Source organism: Ictalurus punctatus, chromosome 26 (assembly GCF_001660625.3).
Source record: "Ictalurus punctatus breed USDA103 chromosome 26, Coco_2.0, whole genome shotgun sequence".
Taxonomy (NCBI): Eukaryota; Metazoa; Chordata; class Actinopteri; order Siluriformes; family Ictaluridae; genus Ictalurus; species Ictalurus punctatus.
In genome coordinates, this window is record NC_030441.2 from 16,202,868 (window position 1) to 16,224,621 (window position 21,754).

General features: G+C 42.1%; 1 protein-coding gene across 1 annotated transcript in view; it reads left to right on the plus strand.

The window, feature by feature from the left end:
* Positions 1 to 1,438: 1,438 nt before the first annotated feature.
* The window catches only part of epha6 (eph receptor A6), a 163,306-nt gene continuing 142,990 nt past the window's right edge, over positions 1,439 to 21,754 (plus strand). Inside the window, exons 1-2 of the mRNA XM_017456830.3 lie at positions 1,439 to 2,439; positions 20,885 to 20,949. Coding sequence (XP_017312319.1) covers positions 2,361 to 2,439; positions 20,885 to 20,949 — 144 coding nt within the window. The 5' untranslated portion in view covers positions 1,439 to 2,360. The remainder of the gene's footprint in view (positions 2,440 to 20,884; positions 20,950 to 21,754) is intronic.

Genomic DNA, 21,754 nt, shown 5'->3' on the forward strand with positions numbered 1-21,754 from the left:
AGCACATTTTGTATCAGACTGCACAATTTGTAGGCAAGCAAAAGTATCGGAACATTCGACTCACAGGTGTTTCTTGTTAACCAGGTGTGTCCCGTTAGATTGATTGTTTAAACAATAAATAGCTCTGAACGTCTACTCTTGGATTCAGCCTTCAGTGTCACCCGAAGTCTGCATTTATTGTTAAAAATGATAAACCAACATGAAGATCAGAGAGACGTCTTTTTGCAGCTGAGAACAGAGGCACTGCAGAAAAGTTGGGCATAGCCAACACAACAATTTTAAATGTCCTGAAAAAGAAAGAAACCACTGGTGTACTGAGCAACAGACGCCGAATGGGTCGGCCATGGAAAACAACAGCAGTTGATGACAGAAACGTTGTGAAAGCTGTGAAGAACAACTCAAGAACAACAGTCGGTGACATCACCAGCAAGCTCCACAGGGTAGGGGTGAACGTCTCACAATCCACCGTTCGATGAAGACTTTGAGAGCAGAAATATTGAGGCCATACCACAAGATGAAAAACACTCATCAGCCGTAAAATCGGAACGCCAGATTGGAATTTGCAAAGAAATACAGAGATGAGCCACAAAAGTTCTGGAACCAAGATTAACCTCTACCAACGTGATGGAAAGACCAAAGTATGGAGGAAGAAAGGATCTGCTCGTGATCCAAAACATAGGCTACAAGCTCATCTGTGTAACATGATGAAGGTAGTGTCATGGTTTAGGCTTGTGGAACAGCCTCACTAATCTTTATTGATGATGTAACTCATGATGCTTGCAGCAGAATGAATTCAGAAGTCTACAGGAACATTCTGTCTGACAATTTACAGAGAAATGCATCCAAATTAGTCAGAAGGAACTTCTGAACAAATCACACTGCTGACTCAACAAAGGACTTCATCGGGTGGAAAAAGTGGAAGGTTTTAGACTGGCCAAGTCAATCACCAGACCTTAAACCAATGGAGCAGCGTTTCACCTCCTGAAGAGGAGACTGAAGGGAGATACTCCCCGAAACACACTGCAACTGAAAGAGGATGTGGTAAAAGCAACACAAAAGAAAATGCTGGTGATGTGACGTCAGTGAGTCGCAGGCTTGATGCGGTTATTGCAAACGATGGATGTGCAACCAAATCTAAGTGTTATTTACTTCAAGGCTGATCTGTTCCTGGACTTTTGCTCGCCTAAAAATGGGATGGTCTGATACAAAAATTCTGTGTTTTATGTTGTATAAGACAGATGTAAAATACCAGGAAATGAAAGATGAAATCCAAAACTCTCTCATATACATCTTTTGCTCTCAAACCCAAATATCATTGGGGTATTGCACAAACAAAAAATGAATTGAAGAGAGGTGAAGGTGGTGTATGGGGAAATGAATGGGGGTGGGAGGTGGGGGACGACGACGATGACCTGCCATCCACCAATCAACCACTTCCTATAAAACACGATTCATTCTCAGTATGTATTCACTTCTTCTCAGTCAGAACAGCGTGCTGTGCTTGTTTCACTTCAAGTCCCCCCGCCTTTTTTTTTATTGACTAGAAAATCAGCTGAAGAGAAGGCACCACACCTGAGGGGACAGTGTTTTCCGCATTAGCAAAACCTGCCTTAAGCTCCGTGGAGAGAAGCTCGCTCTCTCGCTTTGCCCGCGCGCCTCAGCTTACTCGCGTGAGCGCGCGGACACCCTCTAGTGCCAGCGCGTTTTCGGGGGGTGTTTTTTTTTTTTAATCCGCGGTGAGAGGAGAAAAGAAGAAGAAGACGTAAAAAAAAAAAAGAGCTGAAAATAGTGTGTTTTTCCTTCATCTTCTTCTTTCCTCCAAACTGAAGACTCAACGAGTATCACAGGTCAGTCAGTCGACGTCTCGCTCCGAGCTCGTGCGGGTCCGCCGTGCAGAGAGTTTGGCGCCAAAGAGAAAGAGTACAAGCCTCGCGCCTCTCGCCTCGCGCACCCTCGCGCCTCTCGCCTCGCGCACACTCAAGACGAGCGAAAGACGTGCGCGTGAGGCTAAAACAACAAAACACAACAAACTGACAGGAACACACAGAGAACGAGGCTGTGGTGATCTCCTGAGGACCGTCGTTTTAATATACACACATTTATCCGAAGAGCAAGGAGGAAGAGAGAAGAAAGAAGACTCTCTTTCATGGGATAAAATACCTACAGGACAAGTTTTTTTTTTCTTCTCCTTCTTCTTCCCTTTTTATCTTCCATTTACCGAGATATAATGGATTGGTCGTTGAGCCGTGGTTCCAACGGCGATTTCAAACGATTTAAAGTAGTTTAAGGAATTTATAAACACGATTTGGTAATCTGTTTCTTTTCACAGAGGACCCTGGCTGTCGTGGATACTTAAAAAAATGACTTTTCAACTAAGAATTTGCCTCAGTTTCGCGTTAATGGGAGTAACGTTAACGGACCCCGAGCTTCCCAATCAAGGTGCGTTACCTTCTAGATGAGTGATGATGGTTGTGTATCATATAAGCCTATTCATGCATTTCTGCACTGTATATCTCATATAATATAATATAATATAATATATATGTTATTTATGATTATGTAATGCTTTCAAACCGAATGCTAGACGCTGGAATAATATTTTCATCATGAATCATGTTTATTCTGTGTAAATCCACAGGGAATTTTCGCCTCATAACGTCAAACTGTTTTGGATGAAACAGATATGGGAGGCTTGTTCCAGTTCAGCCCGTAGGTGTAATAAAGAAAGTGTGTGTGTGTGTGTGTGTGTGTCAGCCAAACTGTACTTTTCCTTGTTGCTTAGCTGGTGGTACCATCCTAGGTATGTATGGTTCAGCTGGAAACATGAATATACATGGAGTCAGGGAACATGTTGAGCGAAATCTGAGAAAGTTCCTAGACCGTATGTTGTAAATAATAAATACTGGGAAAAAAATATATAATATACACTAAAGACCACTTGGGTAGCCTTAAAGCATCACATGCGCCTTCCAGGGTTATGAGATACAAGATGAAGGTACAAAAGATGTACCCTTGATGGGACCACCAGAGCAACAATGTGAAAATTAAAGAAAAAAGTACAGTGAAAAGGTAGGTACCTTTATTTCTGAGCGTGTCGGTCGTGAGAGCCAGAGGAAGCCGAGGAAGCCCATGCTGTAACTTGCCAGTCATGGTTAGACGTTTTTTCCACATGTGTTGAATATTTAACACACGATAGCCGTCGTGACATGTATCGTCCAAATCGAAGAAGGTGATATACGTCATACCAAAAACGAAATATCAAGTAGAAAGGGATTCACCAAAGTATATACTAACAAGGATGTACTTAAATCAGTGTCAGAGCTTATACTAGTCTGAAATCGGTGATCGATATTGGACTGGACTTTCCAAATAAAATCCATGAACGTATTTCATGCTACGAACACGTGTAACCGCATCGGACTCCATTTAAACGACGTCGTCGTCACGCATGCGACGCTTTGTATAATTTGCAAACTTGCAGAGAATTCTGATTTCAATATGCATTGTAATAACGCAGGACCCCTAAAGAACGTATGTATATTGCATTTGCACGTAATAACCACTCGTACAGTCTACGTGGAGAGTATGGGCTTTAAGAGTATCTGATTTCCTCTCTTATGGCTGCCTATAGATTTCCTTCTCAAACCGCAGACAGACGCTACGTTTGCCGTCGTGTCCTCCAGTTCGTCGTGAACATATTGATCAGCTGTTATCTGTAGCGACGGGATATGATAATGCGTGCCATGGATTCATCAGGGTTTTAAAAAATAAATATTTCAAGGTCATTACTTTCATTTCACAGAAAACACGCTGGGGGGGAAAAAAATGAATTGAAAATCCTTCCCACGTGTAAAAGCTACATGCAACCAATTTAAGGCTGACTCATTCCGACTACCATTAAATTAACACCTACAGTAGATAAAACCGCGAGAGCAGGGGAGCACCACACATCAGTTCAGGCCAGTCTTATGTATGTGTGTGTGTCTTTGTGATGTGGAGAGAGAGAGAGAGACAGTGAGCGGAACAGCATTTGTGTAGGATGTACTACAGACAGAGACGATTAAAACCAGCTCAGTCCTGCAATACAACACAATAGCCAATTGTTTTTTTATTTATTTATTTATAAGCCATTCTTCATCCATCTTTCAGAACACGGTCTCAAAAACAGACTTTTTTTCTTTTGAGTATCTAATTGCTCTAAAGAATGGCGTTGAGGAGGTTTATATGCAAATAGACTGACTGAAGAAGCAATAAAAATGGTTATTCTTAACATAGGGTCATTGAAGACATTCTTCTGACCCACAACTACACTCTTACAGGCTCTTGTCCAGCACAGCATGGCGTCGATTATAATTGGCTCCAGCAGGGACGGGAAGCAAACATACTCATGTTACAACACAGAAACAAAACTTTGTTATGATGCAGCAGCCGTGAAACATCATTTCCACTGCCATTAGCTGCAGTGGGGTCACATTCAACAACAACAACAACAACAAAAAAGTCGTTGCTGCGTATCTTGTGATAAAATAAATAAATAAATAAATGCCGTCTCCTGAATAGCTAGGTTGCGATTGCATTGTTAAGGTTTATAAAAAAAGACTGAGCTTGCATTATAGTCATGCCAGATATACTTTTTAAAAGACTGAGGGGTTAAAGAGCTGGTCGTAGTGATAGGAGGCAGGCAGCGTAGAGAAAATTGTTAAGAATGGGATTGATTGATTGAAAGCATGTGCATTTTCCACAGCAGTCAGGTTTTGCCCTTCAGCCTCTGACTGGGTTAATCAATGCATCTTTAAACGAAAGGCATGTAGATAGTAATTGAGCAGTCAACAGCATTTATACTATTATAATATTAGTTTTAGTGGCTTTAGTCTTGTGAACCAGGGGGGGCTGAAACTTTTTTCTTTTTTTCTTTCTTTTTTTTTACAGCCAGGACTATGAAATAAATTCCACTCAACCTTCTGTAAAGATGCATTTTATAAACATAATACAACTATTCAAATATTAGGTGCATTATTTTAATGTGTACATTAAAATATCACGTCGGCTAACAAACGTTTCCTTGGAGACACGTGAAGCAAGCCAGTTACATCCTTTCAGCTGTATACACTCGGAAGAAAGCGCTAAGTCATGCGCAATTAGCTAGTGTCACTGTGATTGGCAATGGAGTAATGCCATGTCTCCCCCCCAGACAGCACAACTTTCTTGAAATGTTGCTTTCTTGAGCTCTCGGACATGGACGTGTAGGGAAAAATGAGCTTTTCCTTTTGATAGATTGAGCTCAGAACTTGTGCAAACTTAATATTTCAACAGCTGATCAACTATTCGTCCACCGATAAATTGAACTTAATGTCTCTTATTAAGTCGGGCTAGTCTTATTAATCCTGTGGCCACCAGTAATAATATCCTGATGTTAAACGTAAACGATGAGCACAGTAACAAGATCGGACAAAGTGAGACAATAAATCATAAACGTAGACAAGAGACACTTGCTATTGAAATCAGACGAGACTTTATTAAACTACTCCAATACACAGAAACTAATCTAACCTATAGACACACACACAAACAAACAAAGCGGGTGAAAATAGCTTCGACGGAGAACGAATGGCTCCCTAGTTTTAACACTGTACGCTGTTCTTAGACCTCGACCCGAACAAACCATCGACAATTCATTTAATTTTCGCTCCGTATTAGAAGGGCTCTATTAAATACACCAGCTTCGACTGAGACCTGGAGGTGCTTATTTGCGTTTCTGGTTGGTGGGGATTCGTCAGAGGTCTGGTTGCTTTTGAGCGGTGTCTAGGTGGACCAGTCGGATTGGTGAATGGAGTGGAGTGTCGTAGGCTTGTTCGGCGGTTCTTCTGGTTCGTTCACGACTGGAGTTACTAAGCTTTGCCAGAACCAGTTCGTGCAGGCATTGATTGCAGAGCCCTCTTGTTGTACTTTTCCACTGCAGGGTACGGCCCGGCTCGGCTCGACTCTGCTCGCTTTTTTGGGGGCTTTCCACTGTGGAGAGTACCTGGTACCTGGTACTTTTTTTAGTAACACGATCGGTTGAGGTTCTGAGCGAGCCGAGCCGAGCCGATACTAACTGTGAGCCACGCGCTGAGGGAGGAGTAAGGACTCTCCTTAACGAGTGGTTCTGTATTTTGCCTGAATAAATGTGTGTCATTTAATACATACTTTGCGTATGGTAATAATTGAAAATTATACTGGTTGAAGAGAACGCCTTAAGATGTGGGTTTGAAGAAGACTCTTGCAGCTCTTGTTAGTTGATGAGGACTCCCTGAAGATGTTGATTAGGGAGTACCTTTTGAAAGTGTTGCTTTAAGAGAACTCATCGTTTCCATGGTGTCCAAGGGTTTTAAGTCTTCCGAGTTGGGCGAACCCAAAAGGTGTTGCTCCAATCAGCATGAAGCATCTCCGCCCATGATTTTACTCAGTCCATGGTCTTTGTGGACCACATTTCATGCCTTCTCTTTTCTTTCTTTATAGAGTGTTTTGGTACCTATACCTAACAACGTTCTACCCGATTTTCCTTACTCTCATGTTTTAGCAAATCACTCAAGGAACATACGCATACCAAATAAGACACATGTTGGCTGTTAACGCAGTAGTAATAATTAATCACACACATATATCCATAATTAAAGATACTCATGCATGTTAACAATCAAATGTTTAAATGCAACTTTGTGCTTGCAAGCATGATAATTACAGGGAAACACATAGACGAAAATAGGCAACTTCAGTTTTATTGTATTATTCTTGCAGCCATATGTCTTTTAGAATATATGATGTGTCCTGATGCAGTTGGTGTGATAAAGACCATGAACTGGGTAAGAGAACAAAACGGCCTCGCCTGTGTTGATTGTCCTTGGGGCCTGTTTGGGTGAGTCACCCCCCTTTTCCCAAAGTGATCGGCTGAGGGACAGGGCTTTCACCTTGTAGGCCAGCCACCACGTCTTGGCCAGTGGCCTAGATCAATGCGTTTTAAGAGACGTTTGCTAATCTGTGAGGGATCCTCCATTGTTCACAGGATAGTGAGAACTCAGCAATCAGCCATGAGCGGTAATTGGCCTGGTGCCCCAAAGTCTGCACACAGGGGCTCATGATTTAAGGCTCATGTGATAGGTGATCTTATGCTTATAATCTTGTGATCTTGCTGAGGTCCTACAGCTCGCTGGGGCATCCATCGTCAGGATTCAAACTACTGATCGCCCAGTGAAAGTTTGAATGCTTTTCTGTTGCACCGCAGTGGAGCCCTGTCAATGCTTTTCATAGCACCGATCAATTCCACTACTGAGAGGAACCAACAAGTAGCTGAGTGAATGTTAAACAGCTCTTACTTTGTACCACGTCTTTTCTCTTGTTCTTGAATCCGAATCCTATGCAGGATTCCTGAAAATTGTACCTCTTTAGCTATTTCACCCCACCCTCACATTCAATCTGAGCAGCTATGCTTTTGGACTAATCTAGGATCATGCCTCTTTTATCCAAATCCTAGCCTCAGACACTATATGAAAAATAAAAAATATATATATATACAAAAAATATATTTCAGAAAGGCTTAATAGGGTGAACGACTCCTACCCTCCTTCTAATCAATCCCACGCACTGTAGGGTCTTCTTGTGAGTGGTGTAGCACTCTCGACCATGGTCATTTCAATCCTGTTCCTCACACATTAACTGGGGCTCCACACAACCGCTTGTCACCAGCAGTACGGAGAGTGGATGAAAGCCCGGCTAATCCACTTTGAGACAGCATGGCACCAGTAAGAGTGCATAAATGATGCTGGCTGGGCCTGTATCAGTCCAGCCGTGGGAGGATGATGAGAGCGAGAGGCAGAGAGCGCAAGAGGATTTATAGGAATGTAAAGATAGAGGGAAGGAAAGAGAGACCGAGTCAGGGAGATGGATGGAGTGATGGAAGAAAAGAGACGCAAGGGGCAAGGAAAAAAAGCGTAGAGAAAGAAAGAGGGACGGAAATATAGAGAAACAGGAATCACAAAGTCAGAGGCAGAGAGAACGGAGAGAACAAGACGGCTGTTACAGACGGACAAAGAGGCTCCATAAGCTCCAAAATAGCTCTTATTAATTTGTAACTCTCTTCACTATATGCACGGATGGAGAATACCGTGACTAGTGTTAAAAGAGCTAGACTATAAGCCTAGGAGAGTGTATATATGTCCGAAAATGATTTGTGTCCTTAACATCAACCCAACTGAATTTTAATACCCAAGAACAAAACATAATAATTAATTCATCCGTATTTTCATTCATTCCTTCGTTAATCTTCAGTAACCGCTTTATCCTTGTCAGGATCGTAGTGAGCCTCAGGAACACCGGTCACGGATTCAGAATACACCTTGGATTAGATGCCACAAACACATTTATGACTATGTACGCCTACCAGCTTGTTTTTGTGAGGTGGGAGGAAACCGGAGAACCAGGAGAAAACCCACACGACTCAGGAAACATGAGCTATCCACAGCATTTTAATATTTCATTTAAAATGTTGTGATTAGTCTCAGTGGCATTGGTAACAGGAGCGTGTGGTCTTCTGAGACTGAACAAGTCAGAAACTGAAACACTTGAACAGTTTATTCTTGGCCAAATCCTTACCATAAGCTAGCTAATCAGGAACCCCAAAACGTACAATGACTACGTGTACATGGACAGCAGCAATCTAATTATGGACCTTATCCTGAATAAGACAATATTCTGATTAAGGTGTTTACACGTGTCGCTTTTAGAATACTCCTTTCATGTTCAGGTTTTACATGTTATAGAACATAGTTCAATTAACGGCACACGTCATTACGTCACCGACGTCCCTCCGGAATTTCACGTCTCGTCATACAGTTGGTCTTCGTTATGGTACCGTATACAGTTTCGAGTGTTTTTATTTTAAATTTGTACGGAAGCTTCAAGCGCGGTTAATTATTTGTCGTGCTGTACGTGCAAATAGACGACTGCTTGAAGCCGTGGGCTGCGTCCCAAACCGCGTACTTACCTCTACTATATAGTAATATCTCACCTACTATGTAGCAGGTAAGTATGTGGTTTCGGACACAGCCGTGCTCTCTTGTTTGCCGTAAAAGGTTGAGCGCTGCCGTGCGTGTACGTGTCCTGTTTAAAAATGCGGTGAACGACGTTAATAGTGTGATTAAGGTGTGTACGTGTCTGTAACGCACGTCGATAATGCGACTAAAACAGGAATACTCCACACGTCTTAATTCCGTTCGTGTTTACTTCGAGTATGACTTTAATCGGATTAAGGTAATTAAAATCGCTGTTTACATGCTAGTTTCCCAATCAGAGTATCGTCTTAATCGGGTTAATATCGGATTATTGTCGTCCGTGTAAACGCACTGACCGATGCAAAGACACTGTTCAAATGGAGCAACATGTGATACAAAGTCATCCCATAATTCCCGTTTAAAACCCAACGCTGATATCTAGTTCTACTCTCATATGGATGTCCAGACAGCAGCCCAATTGAGTTTACGACATTGTGTTTAAAGTTAGGTGAAACGTTGCGTATGACATAGCAGCGTGCCTTAAGAAAGTTTGTGTCTGGTTAGTGAATACCTGTAGGACCGGATATTGTTATACTATAATATTATCAGGATATTATCAGTCAGGATCACATTTCTTCACTACATAAAGTATGTCAGTGGCTAGGATTGGAAAATGTCAAATCCGATCTGATATCGCTACAGCATATCACACTGGTTCAGTCCTACTCCTACGCCTACAACAAGCTTTAAAGCACTCGAGCGTTAAACGTTAAATAAAAAAGGCAAACTTGAATAACATGTTTTACCACAGTTAGAAGTGCAGCACTTGAGAAGACAACACCGCTTTTATTGGGTTTTGTCAAGGCCACAAGTACCACATGGAACCACATGGAGCTGTAATAGAATGAAGTACTCGAGTACTCTTTTATTGTTTATTTTTCCAAAGAACCCGAGCCGTTTAACATGAACAAAATATACATCGCTAGTATAAGTGTTGTGATGTATGGGGTTAAGGGTTAAGGGTTTGAGCTCATTAGTGAATTCAGCTGTTATTGTTCAGGGCTGAAAGGAATACCTGTAGAAACTGCAGCTCTCAGTGGACCGAGGTGATTACCCGGGTAGGAGCTAACGCGACGCACTATATATTCTCCATCACTCCTACAGCTGCCAGTCGGCTGCACACGTCTGCATTTGTCAGGAAGGTTTGAGATAAGGCCGTACGAAACAGTCGGGTCTCTTCGTCCTCGTGTATTCCGCCGACTAATTTGTCATGATGATATACACTTCGTCTCCATCCTTCATACGCTCGCCTCATGCCCCTAGCAACCCACTTAATTCTTTTGCTGTTGTGTAGCCACATAACTTTCAGTAAAGAGCGCCATAAACAATGGCATTGGCCTTTAGTGGAGAGCAGTTAAAGCTTAGCACTCTGTTTGTGGCTCCTATCATTGCTGCATAAAGCACTCATATTGATTTCAGCAACACACACAGGAGTCGAATCTCTGGGGCTTCCACTTTATACCTCCAACACTTCAATAGCTCTTCAAAGTGAGAGTTAGAGGTTTTGTAGCGCTTTGTACTGCCAGCTGCTTTGTGTGTGTTTGTGTGTGTGGTTGTGTGTTAATCCAAGGTCACCATAGTGGTTTACCAGTAATAACTTCAACCAAAAATGCTCTTCAAACCATTGTGTGTTAGATTTATTTATTTATTTATTTATTTTTGTACCAGGTTTTAGCATTGCATAGTTTTTTTTTTTTTTTTTTTTAAGATCTATTTTTTTTTATGCTTGGGTTTTTGATCAAGATTACCAGAAAACATTAGCCCATTTTTTTTTTTTTTTTTTTTGGATCATCCAGCATAGCAATAAATTACCCCCAACCTCTTTCTCACTTGAGCTCACACTTCGGTCTGCATCGTCTCCCTTTTGTAACGGGAATCAATTTGGAGATCGCACCTTGACATTTCTGAGCATCCCTTGTGCTGTGATCTCAGCGTTAACCCTGAGTGCTGCTCATTCTTGCGTCTCCCTGAAACTGACTTCACAGAGAAAAATTACTAATGCACGAAGCTCTGACATTATTGGATCAATTTGCATCGACTGTTCAACAAAAGAGCCATTCTTCTCTTTCGGATGTGATCATAGCTATGCCCTTCTGTGAAGGCTAATCAGAACGGTGAGAACTCTCTAGCGGGTATTATCATTGCGTTTCAACGTTATTATTAATATTATTATTATTATTATTTTCCGCCCATATACGATGCCTCACAGTCATGTAAATAAGCATAAATTGTTATTCGACTGTTACCAAATGATCTGATGAAGAAACGAAACTGATATTAAGATCTCACAGAGTTCTCAGCATTGCGAGAACTCACATGGACTTCACCAACAATATCCTTTTAAACGTTCTGTGAGAATAGTGTAAACGAATGCAGTGCAACGCAGGCGCATGCTAGAGGGGCACTATTCTTGGATTATGTGCTCTTGGATGGCTCGGATAGTCTCTTGATGAGAACGTGACACCTTTAGTTAATCCCTGGATTGTTATCATTTAAGCTGTTTAATTTGAGAAAATGACCATCTGTTACTCCCCTTTGTGAATTTAGACCATGTCATGGACTTCAGTGAACCTCAGGGCTATGTAAACTGGAGAGTCATGCTCTCAGTATGCCAACCCTTGGTGAACAGATGTTTGGGGAGATGTCAGACAAAGAGCGATCCCCAAGACTCCCCTTGAAAGGACATGGATTAGGGTAACCAGGACTGACCGCTTGAGCCAGGTCTGGGGCGTGGTGTCTGCAGGGGATTGTCTGGTAACTAGGGACCCTAAATACAGTAAACTGGTCCAAAATGGCGACGTGGAGCCATCTCATACAAGATGAAAGATGGGAGTCAGGTGCAATGCCAGACAGACAGTAGGCATGTCATGCACAGGTCTAGACAGTCTAGACCTTTGCAATGGAAACTGGCGGCCATCTTTTACTAAACTCCTTAATCTGCTTAATTCTTGACAATGCATTAGTAATATATCGGTCAATGTTGTATATTTTAGCTCCCTAAAACTTTTTATATTCGCTAGGTCTAACTAGTGTTAGCTGTCTAACCTGAAATAACCGGCTGAATACAGCATTAGTCAAAATGTAGGACTACATGTTATGAAGCGTAATGTGTACTTTCATAAATGTATTATTAATAAATGTCAATGCTACCTTATGCTACATAGAGCCAGGCTGTGACCACTGAGTGCAGAAACTGTCCAATAGTGTTATTACAGTGTTACAGTTTGACTGTTAATCATCGAGTATGATTGGATGATTTATTCGACCGTTGACGTTTTCTAAAAACGATCTCCAAAAGCAGTCACCCTCTACCTGGTCACGGTCAACCTGCGCAACGGACGCAACCGCACCGAAAACCCTTCGGCTGTCTCATCTACCGCAGTTTTAAACACGTTACAGTACATAGTACAGTACGTTCCTAACGTTATCACACATGATGCCTATCAAACGCACAGAACAATGGCATCGCTGACTAGAACTAAACAAAACAATCCGTTTTATTTATTTATTTATTTATTTATTTTTATATAGATGTAGAGTGCGGGATGGACGGATGTACTTTATTGATCCCCAAGGGGATATCTGTGACATTTTGGCAAAGAGAGCGCCGCGCATTACCGCACTAGGTCGTTTTTCCTCGCACCCCATCCGCTTCCTCTTTCAGCTCATAACAACAACATGGCAAATTCTGACATGTGCGTGTACACACATAGCGTCTCAGAGAACACACAATCGAGATTCATCTTTCTTCTTCGTCTTTTCATAACGGAGCAAATACGAACACTCTCTCTCTCTCTCGCACACACACACACACACACACACACACGCACACACACACTCACAAAGGTGTCAGTGATTACATGCTTATCACACAGACTCCAGAATGAAAAGAATTTGCTCTGTTTGCATGGTTAAATGTCAGTTTTGTAATGCTGCTGTATAAAGAGGATTCCTGAACGAGAGGTGTGAACAGTGCAGTGTAATATATCGTAACGCCACATCGAGTGCTGCGTAATTTCATATCTCAGAGCAGGATAATGGATCTAATGGAATCTGTTGGAAGTACCACGGATATATAATATATATATATATATATATATATATATACATACACACACATATATATAAATGTATATAAATTCTATTTATTGTCATTATTTTCTCTCATTTCAACCGGTGTTTGAACATCAACAGCGATTAGGTATGAGTTATGTACATAGTGCCGTGCGTGGGCTTTTGTACAGTGAAGTGGGTTCATGTCTAAAAAAAAAAAAAAAAAAAAACATCAAACAAGTTCAAAGTGATGGGAATAAATAAGCTTTTAACTATTCGGTACTAACAACATATGATATAACATGTAAGCCGTTATATATTTTGGAAGTTGTCAGTGACGGTGATTCTCTGTTACTTATAGCGTGACAGTTATGCCCTAAACTTTTATTTGCTCGCTAGATGTTCCTGATTCTGAAAGGAATTGTTCTGCCAGACTTGTGGTTTCACTTAGATTCAAGTCTTGCACAGTGCATTGTATCATGGCATTATGGGATGTGTCACAGTATTTCTGACTGAGGATCGATATTGTAATCATCGAAGCGATAAAACGGAATGATGACTGGAAAAGTTGGGTTTAATAAGCGGGCCAGCAGAGTGTATATCCCAGAATGCACTTGTCGCCAGGACCAGAGCGAGAAAGTAAGGACAGTGGGACACTGCAGTGCTATAATTGCAGCTAACATATATCATACGACCTCTACAGTACCAACACACACACACACACACACACAAAAATGTCTGACTAGCAGTATAGCATTAGTATTAACCTTGTTGCGTGAACAGCACTCTATAATGCATTAGCGCTTGGGATATGTATGCTATTAAGATTTCTGTATATTACTGTATGGTCGAATCCACTGTCTGCAGGTTTAGCCCAAATATAATAACAGGTATGGAATGGTAAAAAGATTAAAAAAAAAAAAAAAAAATGAAATCAAGCTCCCAGGGTGATGTTTTTGATTCTGCTGATATTACAATAATGTTTACCTCCAGCAGTTGACTGCATAAATATTTATAGCTAGAATTTATACGCGGATACACACTGTAATTTCAGTAACAGCATGCCAAATATTGATCTGCGTCAACAAAGATGTTTTACATTTGCTAAATGTTTTAGTTTATCTAACCAACCGCCCCCCCCCCCCCAATCCCCCCTGAAATAAATACGTGTACATAATATTCTTCACGGTAAACGTATAGAGGTGAAATCGTTATATATAACCTTTTACCACCGCGCCGCTCAGTTCTCAAATCCTATTGGTCAGAAGATGTTGATTAGTATAGTTATTAATCAGCCATATAATCTAAGCCCACTAATAAACTGATTTAAAAAGGGTATTGTTATTTAAAAAAAAACAAAAACAAACTGAGAACAGATTGCTGTTAGGGTGAAGTTTTATGAAGGCATGAGATGTTTGTTTAATGTTTTTGGAAAGAGTCTCCAGTGTCAGCATGTTGAAGAGACTTTGCACAGTCTTTTCTGGTTTGTTGGCAACATGACTTACTTAAGTTCAAGTCTAGTTCGGTCTGAAAGCCTGGGAAGAGGTGCTAAGAGCAAATGTAGATTATTGACTAGTGATTAGCCTCGTAATTTATAAACTGGAGGGAAGAGGTAGGCGTAGTAAGATGTTCGTAAAGTCCGTTTAAGCACAGTGAGAACGTTCGATATTTTGTTATGCTAATGGCAGGTATGTGCTGTGATGGTATTTGCTCCAATTTTTTTTTTTTTTTTTTTTAAACAGAGGCTGAAAAGGACTGAGGTGACACCTCGTCTTTCCATAAAATATCCTCTGGTGTTAGAGTTGCTTTATTTGGAAACCTGCGATTTCATTTCGGATATCTGGTGTCATGAACGTGAGCAGACGTACAGTAGGGTTGGAATGTCCCTGTTGACATCTGCCCAGATGTTGACACCTTGAGAATAGCCGCAGTAAAATGACTCTGAGTGGGAGGATTGATTTAAAAATTGGAGCACGAGGATCGGCGCACGCTCGCTGTGCTTTCCTGCTGAGCCTGGAGACATTATTTCTTGGAAGTGCATTGTCTATATAAAATCTAGACGTTCGTGCGCAGTCCTTGAAACAGAAAAACACGTCTCGGTGATCTAGGCAAGTTAGATTGCGAAATAAAATGGACTGTCAATAAAATTTACGGCAATATATTCACTCATGATCAACGCTAAAAATGTGTTTCCATCCGTTAGGTCTTACACTTTTTTTTTTTTTTCTTCTCTCCTCTCGATTATTTCTTCTCTAAAGGTTGCGCAAAGAAGATGTTTCTAAATCAGATACTGTTGTGAATGCAGTGAAGAAGGCATAATAAGATTTTTCTAATCAAATCAGTGCCAAGTAAACACAGTCACGGTTCCAGACTACTTACTGCTCAACTAAATAATGTCAAAATAGTTCAGCCTGATCCAGGCTCCCGAGTGGCGCAGTAGGAAAGTGTTCACGCAGGGAACGCAGTCATGCCAGGTTCGCTCCCTTGGCTGGGGCATCGTTTGGTATTCAAACTTGGATTCTCCCGGTGATACCACAGCCATCTGTGACCGAGAGCCTAGGGAGGGGTGCGCTCTGGGTGGGAAGCATGGCGTATCCTCTCTATCCTGTCAATCACAGCAACACTAGCCAATCATAGGTGTCTGTGAGCTCATGTATGTAGAGTTTCCCTCCGAGTGTGTTGATGCAACGACAAAGATGTTAGCCTTTGGGAGAACTGGCTGGCGGTGGGACTTGGCAGGGTACCGTATTGAGGAGAAAATTAGCATTTAGAAACCCTTTTTACTACCATACTAATACTAGTGTGTATCCGAGATCAGGGTCAGACGTGCGCTATTTCGTATTTATTATATGCATACTATATGGCAAAAAGCATGTGGACGCCTGCCCATTGAACACCCCGTTACAAAGCCATGGGGATTAATATGGAGTTGGTCGCCTCTTTGCTGACATAACAGCCTCCACTCTTCTGGGAAGGCTTCCCACTGGATTTTGGAGCGTGGCTATAGGGATTTGCGCTCCTTCAGCTACAAGAGCACAAAGGGGTTGGTCAGTGATGTTCAGCAAGAAGGCGTGGTGTTCAGTAGGGTTGAGGTCAGGGTTCCACATGAGTTCCTCCATTCCAACCTTGTCTTTATAGACCTCAGTTTTTGCACAGGGTCGTCGTCGTGCCGGAACAGGTTCGGGTCCCAGGAATGTTAATGCTACAGCATACAAAGACCTTCTAGATAACTGTGTGTTTCCATCTCGGTAGTGACCGCTTGGGGAATATGCATGTGATGGTTAATTGTCCACAAAGTTTTCGCCATATAGTGTACAGTACAAGATAGGATGTTGTAAAAGAAAAAAAACAAAAACCATCAAGATCTTTTATATCTTGTGGAGTAACTGTTGGATTTGACCTTTAAATGTCTTGTTCTCAATGCTGTCATGCTTAAATTAGAGCTAGATCCAGCACAGAGCTCAAAATGACATGTTATGTCAAAAAATCCAGGCTTCACACTGCACAGCATCAAACGTAAGGTTAAAGTGGGTTCTTACGCCTCCCAGCAGGTTACAAGACTTCAGAAGGAGCCTCTATTTAACTGAGACAGCAGGAGGATTTTCACACTTTCTGCAAGTCTGTCTTCTCTCTCTCTCTCTCTCTCTCTCTCTCTCTTTTTTATAGCATGGGTCTATTCTATCCCACTCTGCTCGGCCTACTTTAAGGACTCGGGATATCCAAAGACAGACACAAATGCCAGTTCATATGACTCTCACTCCATGTTAAATCACTAGACCTTTCAGACCTGGACATCTGTAACGTTTAAGGTTGCCAGTCTATGAGGTGCACGTACCATATGGCATCCCATGAAGCTATAGAAAATCGAGCAAACTCCGCAACGTTAGGAAAAACGTGCAATTTGTCGAAGTGACAGCAGATTTTCCGCACTTTGGGTCGAGACGAGTCACGCGACGTCATCACAGCACGCGTTCGGTCGAAGCCGTCTTCGATTCACGCGCGTCGAACATGAGTACAGCCGAAAGGTCTCGTTTACCGACGACACGTGAAGGGCCGTGCAGAAGTATTTCGCGCAATTGCAATTTTGCCATTTCGAGTAGTTTTCGGCAAAACAGCAACAGCTGCGTCGCACATTTTAGGGGGGAAAAAAGACACAGCAAATTCAAGTTCGCAACAAAAACTAGCACAACTTTGATTTGAACCAAATTTGCATTCATGAAAATCTTGGCGTAAAGATCGCAGGACAAAATTCATGAATGTTACTTTAATAACAACTCACACAGGGATGGAAAGAAGTGTATGATTCTTGACAAGGTGAAGTTCTCTGTAAGGAGGTGTTTAGTTAGCATTTTTGGAAGGAGTCTCCAGTGTCAGTGCTTTGTAACAGGCAGAGATAAGGCTCCTTTTACAACAGGAGAGACTTTGCTCTTTGCAGTTTCTCGATAACACGACTACATGCTTTTTGTTTGTTTGTTTGTTTGTTTGTTTTATTGAAGGCGGAGGCTCGTGAAGGAAAGACTCGTTTTTTATGGTATACCATAGTACAGTCAAACATAACTATAAACGGATAAAACGTACGCGTCGTTCTATAATAACGAAAACACTAGAATCCTCGGCAGATTGCCGCGTTATATCCTAAAGGGCATGCTTTTATAGGAAGATAATCTACCGGTAACAGTAACATATCGGGCGCCGTCACGCCGCCCCTTCATTGATTACTTTTCTTTAACAGCACACCGCACGATGTTTTATTACTCATTTAATAACCATGAATAATTCAGTAACTACTCCGAAGTGAATCGGAAAGGTGTGTATGTATTGCGAGAGTGCGATATAGGGGAATATAAATCTGGCGTTCAGGTGGATCATGGGAGTTAATAAAAGGTCAGCTTTCAAAGGAAACCTGTTAATCATGCTTAGGTTAGCTGACACACACACACACACACACAGAGAGAAAAAACTCCAGACTTTATTTATTTCCCCGTCTTTATTTTATTAGGCTTTATTTTATTATTTTATTTAGATCAAATAACATAGTCCGGTGGAAAAATAAACAGAAGAACTAAACGTACTTAATGTGGCGACGAATGCAGGTGTTCCATCGAGAGCTGCGTTTAAACCGAAGTTTAATCTGGTTCTGAGAGAGTTGCCCATAAATATTCCTTAATGAAGTCAATCTAAATCTATCACCCAACCTAAGTGTAATCTCCCTCTCATCGTCGGACAGCAGAGAAAACTTCAATGTGGAAATCTAGGGATAATTATGACCCGAGACTGAGTCATGGGGTCTAGACGGGGTTCTAATCTGATTTCATCCAGGCAGCCAAAGTGCCCGGCGCTCTAATTCACCTTTCGTTGTTTGGGTGTGCTGAGCCACGCAGATCCATCACTTCCAGTCACGGCGATCCGGCATCGGCAGGCAGATTTGATTACGGCGTACAGTAGTGCTCAGACTGTCTGCAGATGTTTAGAGCATTTAGCCAAGCCTTGCACTCAGCGCCGCTATTAGAGTAGCCGTCTGGCCCATTTAACGCACCAGCTCATGTATTACAAACACACATATTGTTTGCATAACACCACAACACACTGTGTGCCATCACGGCTTTTTAGCACCACACACTTTCAGCAAGGGGAGATTTGATATGTCCCAAAATACATCTCTCTTTACCTTCCTGTGCTGGGAAGACATTAAAAGTTCGAAAAGACAGACGGGGGGAAAAAAAGAAAAAAAACGTAGGAGAACGAATGACACTCTGGCAACGACAGCAACAAAAAAATCTTGCTTAGTAGCCACCGGGGAGACGACGACACATTTTATTGATAGCTACTGTAATTAAGTGTAGGCTTGGAGAAGAGGGAAATTGCACATTCATCATATCAAATTAGCCCGTTTTGAGTTCAGTGAGGGCGGCCTAATGGCTGTGTTTTCACCCCTGCTGTAATCGGCGAGAACAGCTAGGGAAACTGTCACCTGCTGAAGGGTGGCCTGTGCGTTTTTGTACACAACACGCTCACTAAGTATGACGCATATTTCTTCAGAACATAAGTGCGAAGGAGGGGTTTGGAGTACGGACCATTTGGATAAATCACTCGCTAGCAAATGCCAAAGCGTCAGGAATCTGTTGTGTTTGTTTTTCTGTGCGAGTGGTGACGGAGTGCCTGTTGAAATGAATTTGTCTCAAGTCTGCGCAAATTAGCCGCGACATGGTAAAGGAACAAATCCAATTCATTGCCTCCAATGAATTCCCTGGTCCAGTCCTCATGGCACGAGTTGTCCACTGTTTCCCCGAAACCACTACTCTTACGATCTTAGCTCCTACCTGTCTCCAGTGCTCAAAAATGGAAAAGAATATCAAAGCCTCTTCGATCCTGAGCTTAGGTTACTGCCTGTATGGAGTTTTGCATGTTGTCTCCATGGGTTTCCTCCAGGTTCTCTGCTTTCCTCCCACCTCCCAAACACATGCCAGTAGGTGGACTGGGCTACACAAAATTGCCCTTAGGTGTGAATGTCTGAAAGCAAGCCAGTATCCCCGGTCAAGCCCTCAAGAGTCGGGATCCACCACAAGCCTGGCCAGGATAAAGAGCTTACTGAAGACGAACGAATGAATTCACTGCGATACAGGATATCTTTTAGTAGAGTGTACACATTTTGGTTACTCCCATCTCATATCAGTCAGAACGTGCATGCACATGTGCGAACTTGGTAGCGGTCACCACACGTGCCAACAAGACACATGAGCGTCTTGTCAGCTGCTACCATGAACGAGTGTATGTAATGTTTGTTTTAACCATTTAAACTCTCTTATAATTCAGCTATTCACCAACTCCGGGGCTGGGGGGTTGAATCCCCTGGATGTGCTTTGGGGGTTTCCTCAGGGTTTCCTCTTCCAGTCCAAAGACACGTGTTGTAGGCTGTTTGGTATTTCCAGATTGTCCGTAGCGTGTGATCGTGCCCCGCGCTGGGTTGGTACCCCATCCAGGGTGCCCCGAGTTCCTTGGGATAGGCTCCAGGCTTCCCCGCGACCCTGTGTAGGATAAGCGGCATGGAAAATGGATGGATGTTAAAGAATGCTTTGTAGTTACAAGATGCAAGTTTGGATTATGCGATAACAGCCTCATCCCAGGATGTAACAAATAAATGTGAGAACCAGTTGTTATGTGACCAAGATGGAGCCTTAGCAACCAAGTGTAGTGAAGCAGTTGTATAAGAAAGAAGAGAAGAAGAAGAAAAAAAATCAAACATCAAATAAGTACGTTTGCTTTTGTCAGATGTATATTAGCTTCCGTTTCCATTTCCTGACTTTTCCATTTCCACAGAATATCACTATGATCGTTTCTGTTCTCGTCCTCCGAGAGTTTTTTCCTCACACTCTCATCGGCTTTGCCTAATCACCGTGCTCGCTTCTCGTTTACTCCCTCGCACTACAAGGTTTACTGATGATAACTTTAAACAGGAGAGTCTTGTGTAGTTCTAATTGTCTTGTTTTTGGGGACATGTTCTCACAGACATGAATACATTGTGCTGCTAAACAGCCTACAGGTAGCGATTAGTAGGCACTCTGAGGGGTGGGGGGGGGCAAACTTTTTTGTCAGTGACAGGAAAATCGAAGGAAATCCAAGCTAAGCAAATGTGTAGTGTTTATTCCGCATTGTCCATAAGCGGCCCTGGATTTAGTTGTGTTTGATACGTAACCCCTATTTCTGTCTTTCTTTGTCCAACCCACTGCTGTGTTTTTTGTCTGCAGTGGTTCTCCTGGACACCACAGCCGTATTGGGCGAACTCGGTTGGATGACCTACCCAGTAAATGGGGTAAGTACCATTACAGCAAAACTGCCACAAGCTATTACTGTGACTCTTTTGAAGCAGTTCTCAAAACACCAATTTAATCCTAAATGTCGACGTGAAGCATTCGGCGAACCGTTATTCTCCATAAAACATCCATTTAAGTCCAGCATCAGGTATAATCTGCCTTTGGGGTTGAATTGACACTTTGACAGAGTGCCTAATTCATGCATTTCATATTTAGACATTCTGTAAAAGTGGAATCTGGAGTGGAGCACGCTTCCCTGCGTTAACGTCTTGCAAATTTTCCTCTGCTATTATTTTTGTTTGTTTGTCCTGGGCAAGAGAAACCTGGATGCAGATCTCATATGGATTTCCCGTAGGGTTCATTCAAATCTAAAAAGAACTCCTAATGCACAATGTCCAGTCTCTTCATGTGCTTTATCTTACTTCATGGTTGGTCAGGAAAGTCTTCACTTCGAGCCCTACCGGATGATTTTATAGGCATTTATGCACGTTGTCAAACGTTATTTCAGGTTTCCGCATTAATGTCTACAGACGAATCCGATTTTACCCGACCGTGGTCACAGGGACAGCTCATCGACGATTCAGGATGTGTGCAGAGAGCTTATTAAAGAGATATTAATACCTTAGATGATGTTCGCTCGATTTCAATGCCTTTTTTAGGCCGCCTGTCTTCACATGGAAATGAAGTTTTAGCTTAATTGACTGTTTCTTACAATACGACCTCATACCGAAACTCATCTTGTATTCAAGCTTCGATAGCGTCGAATAAATCCATGGAAGCATGCCACGAAAAAAGGCCTCGTGT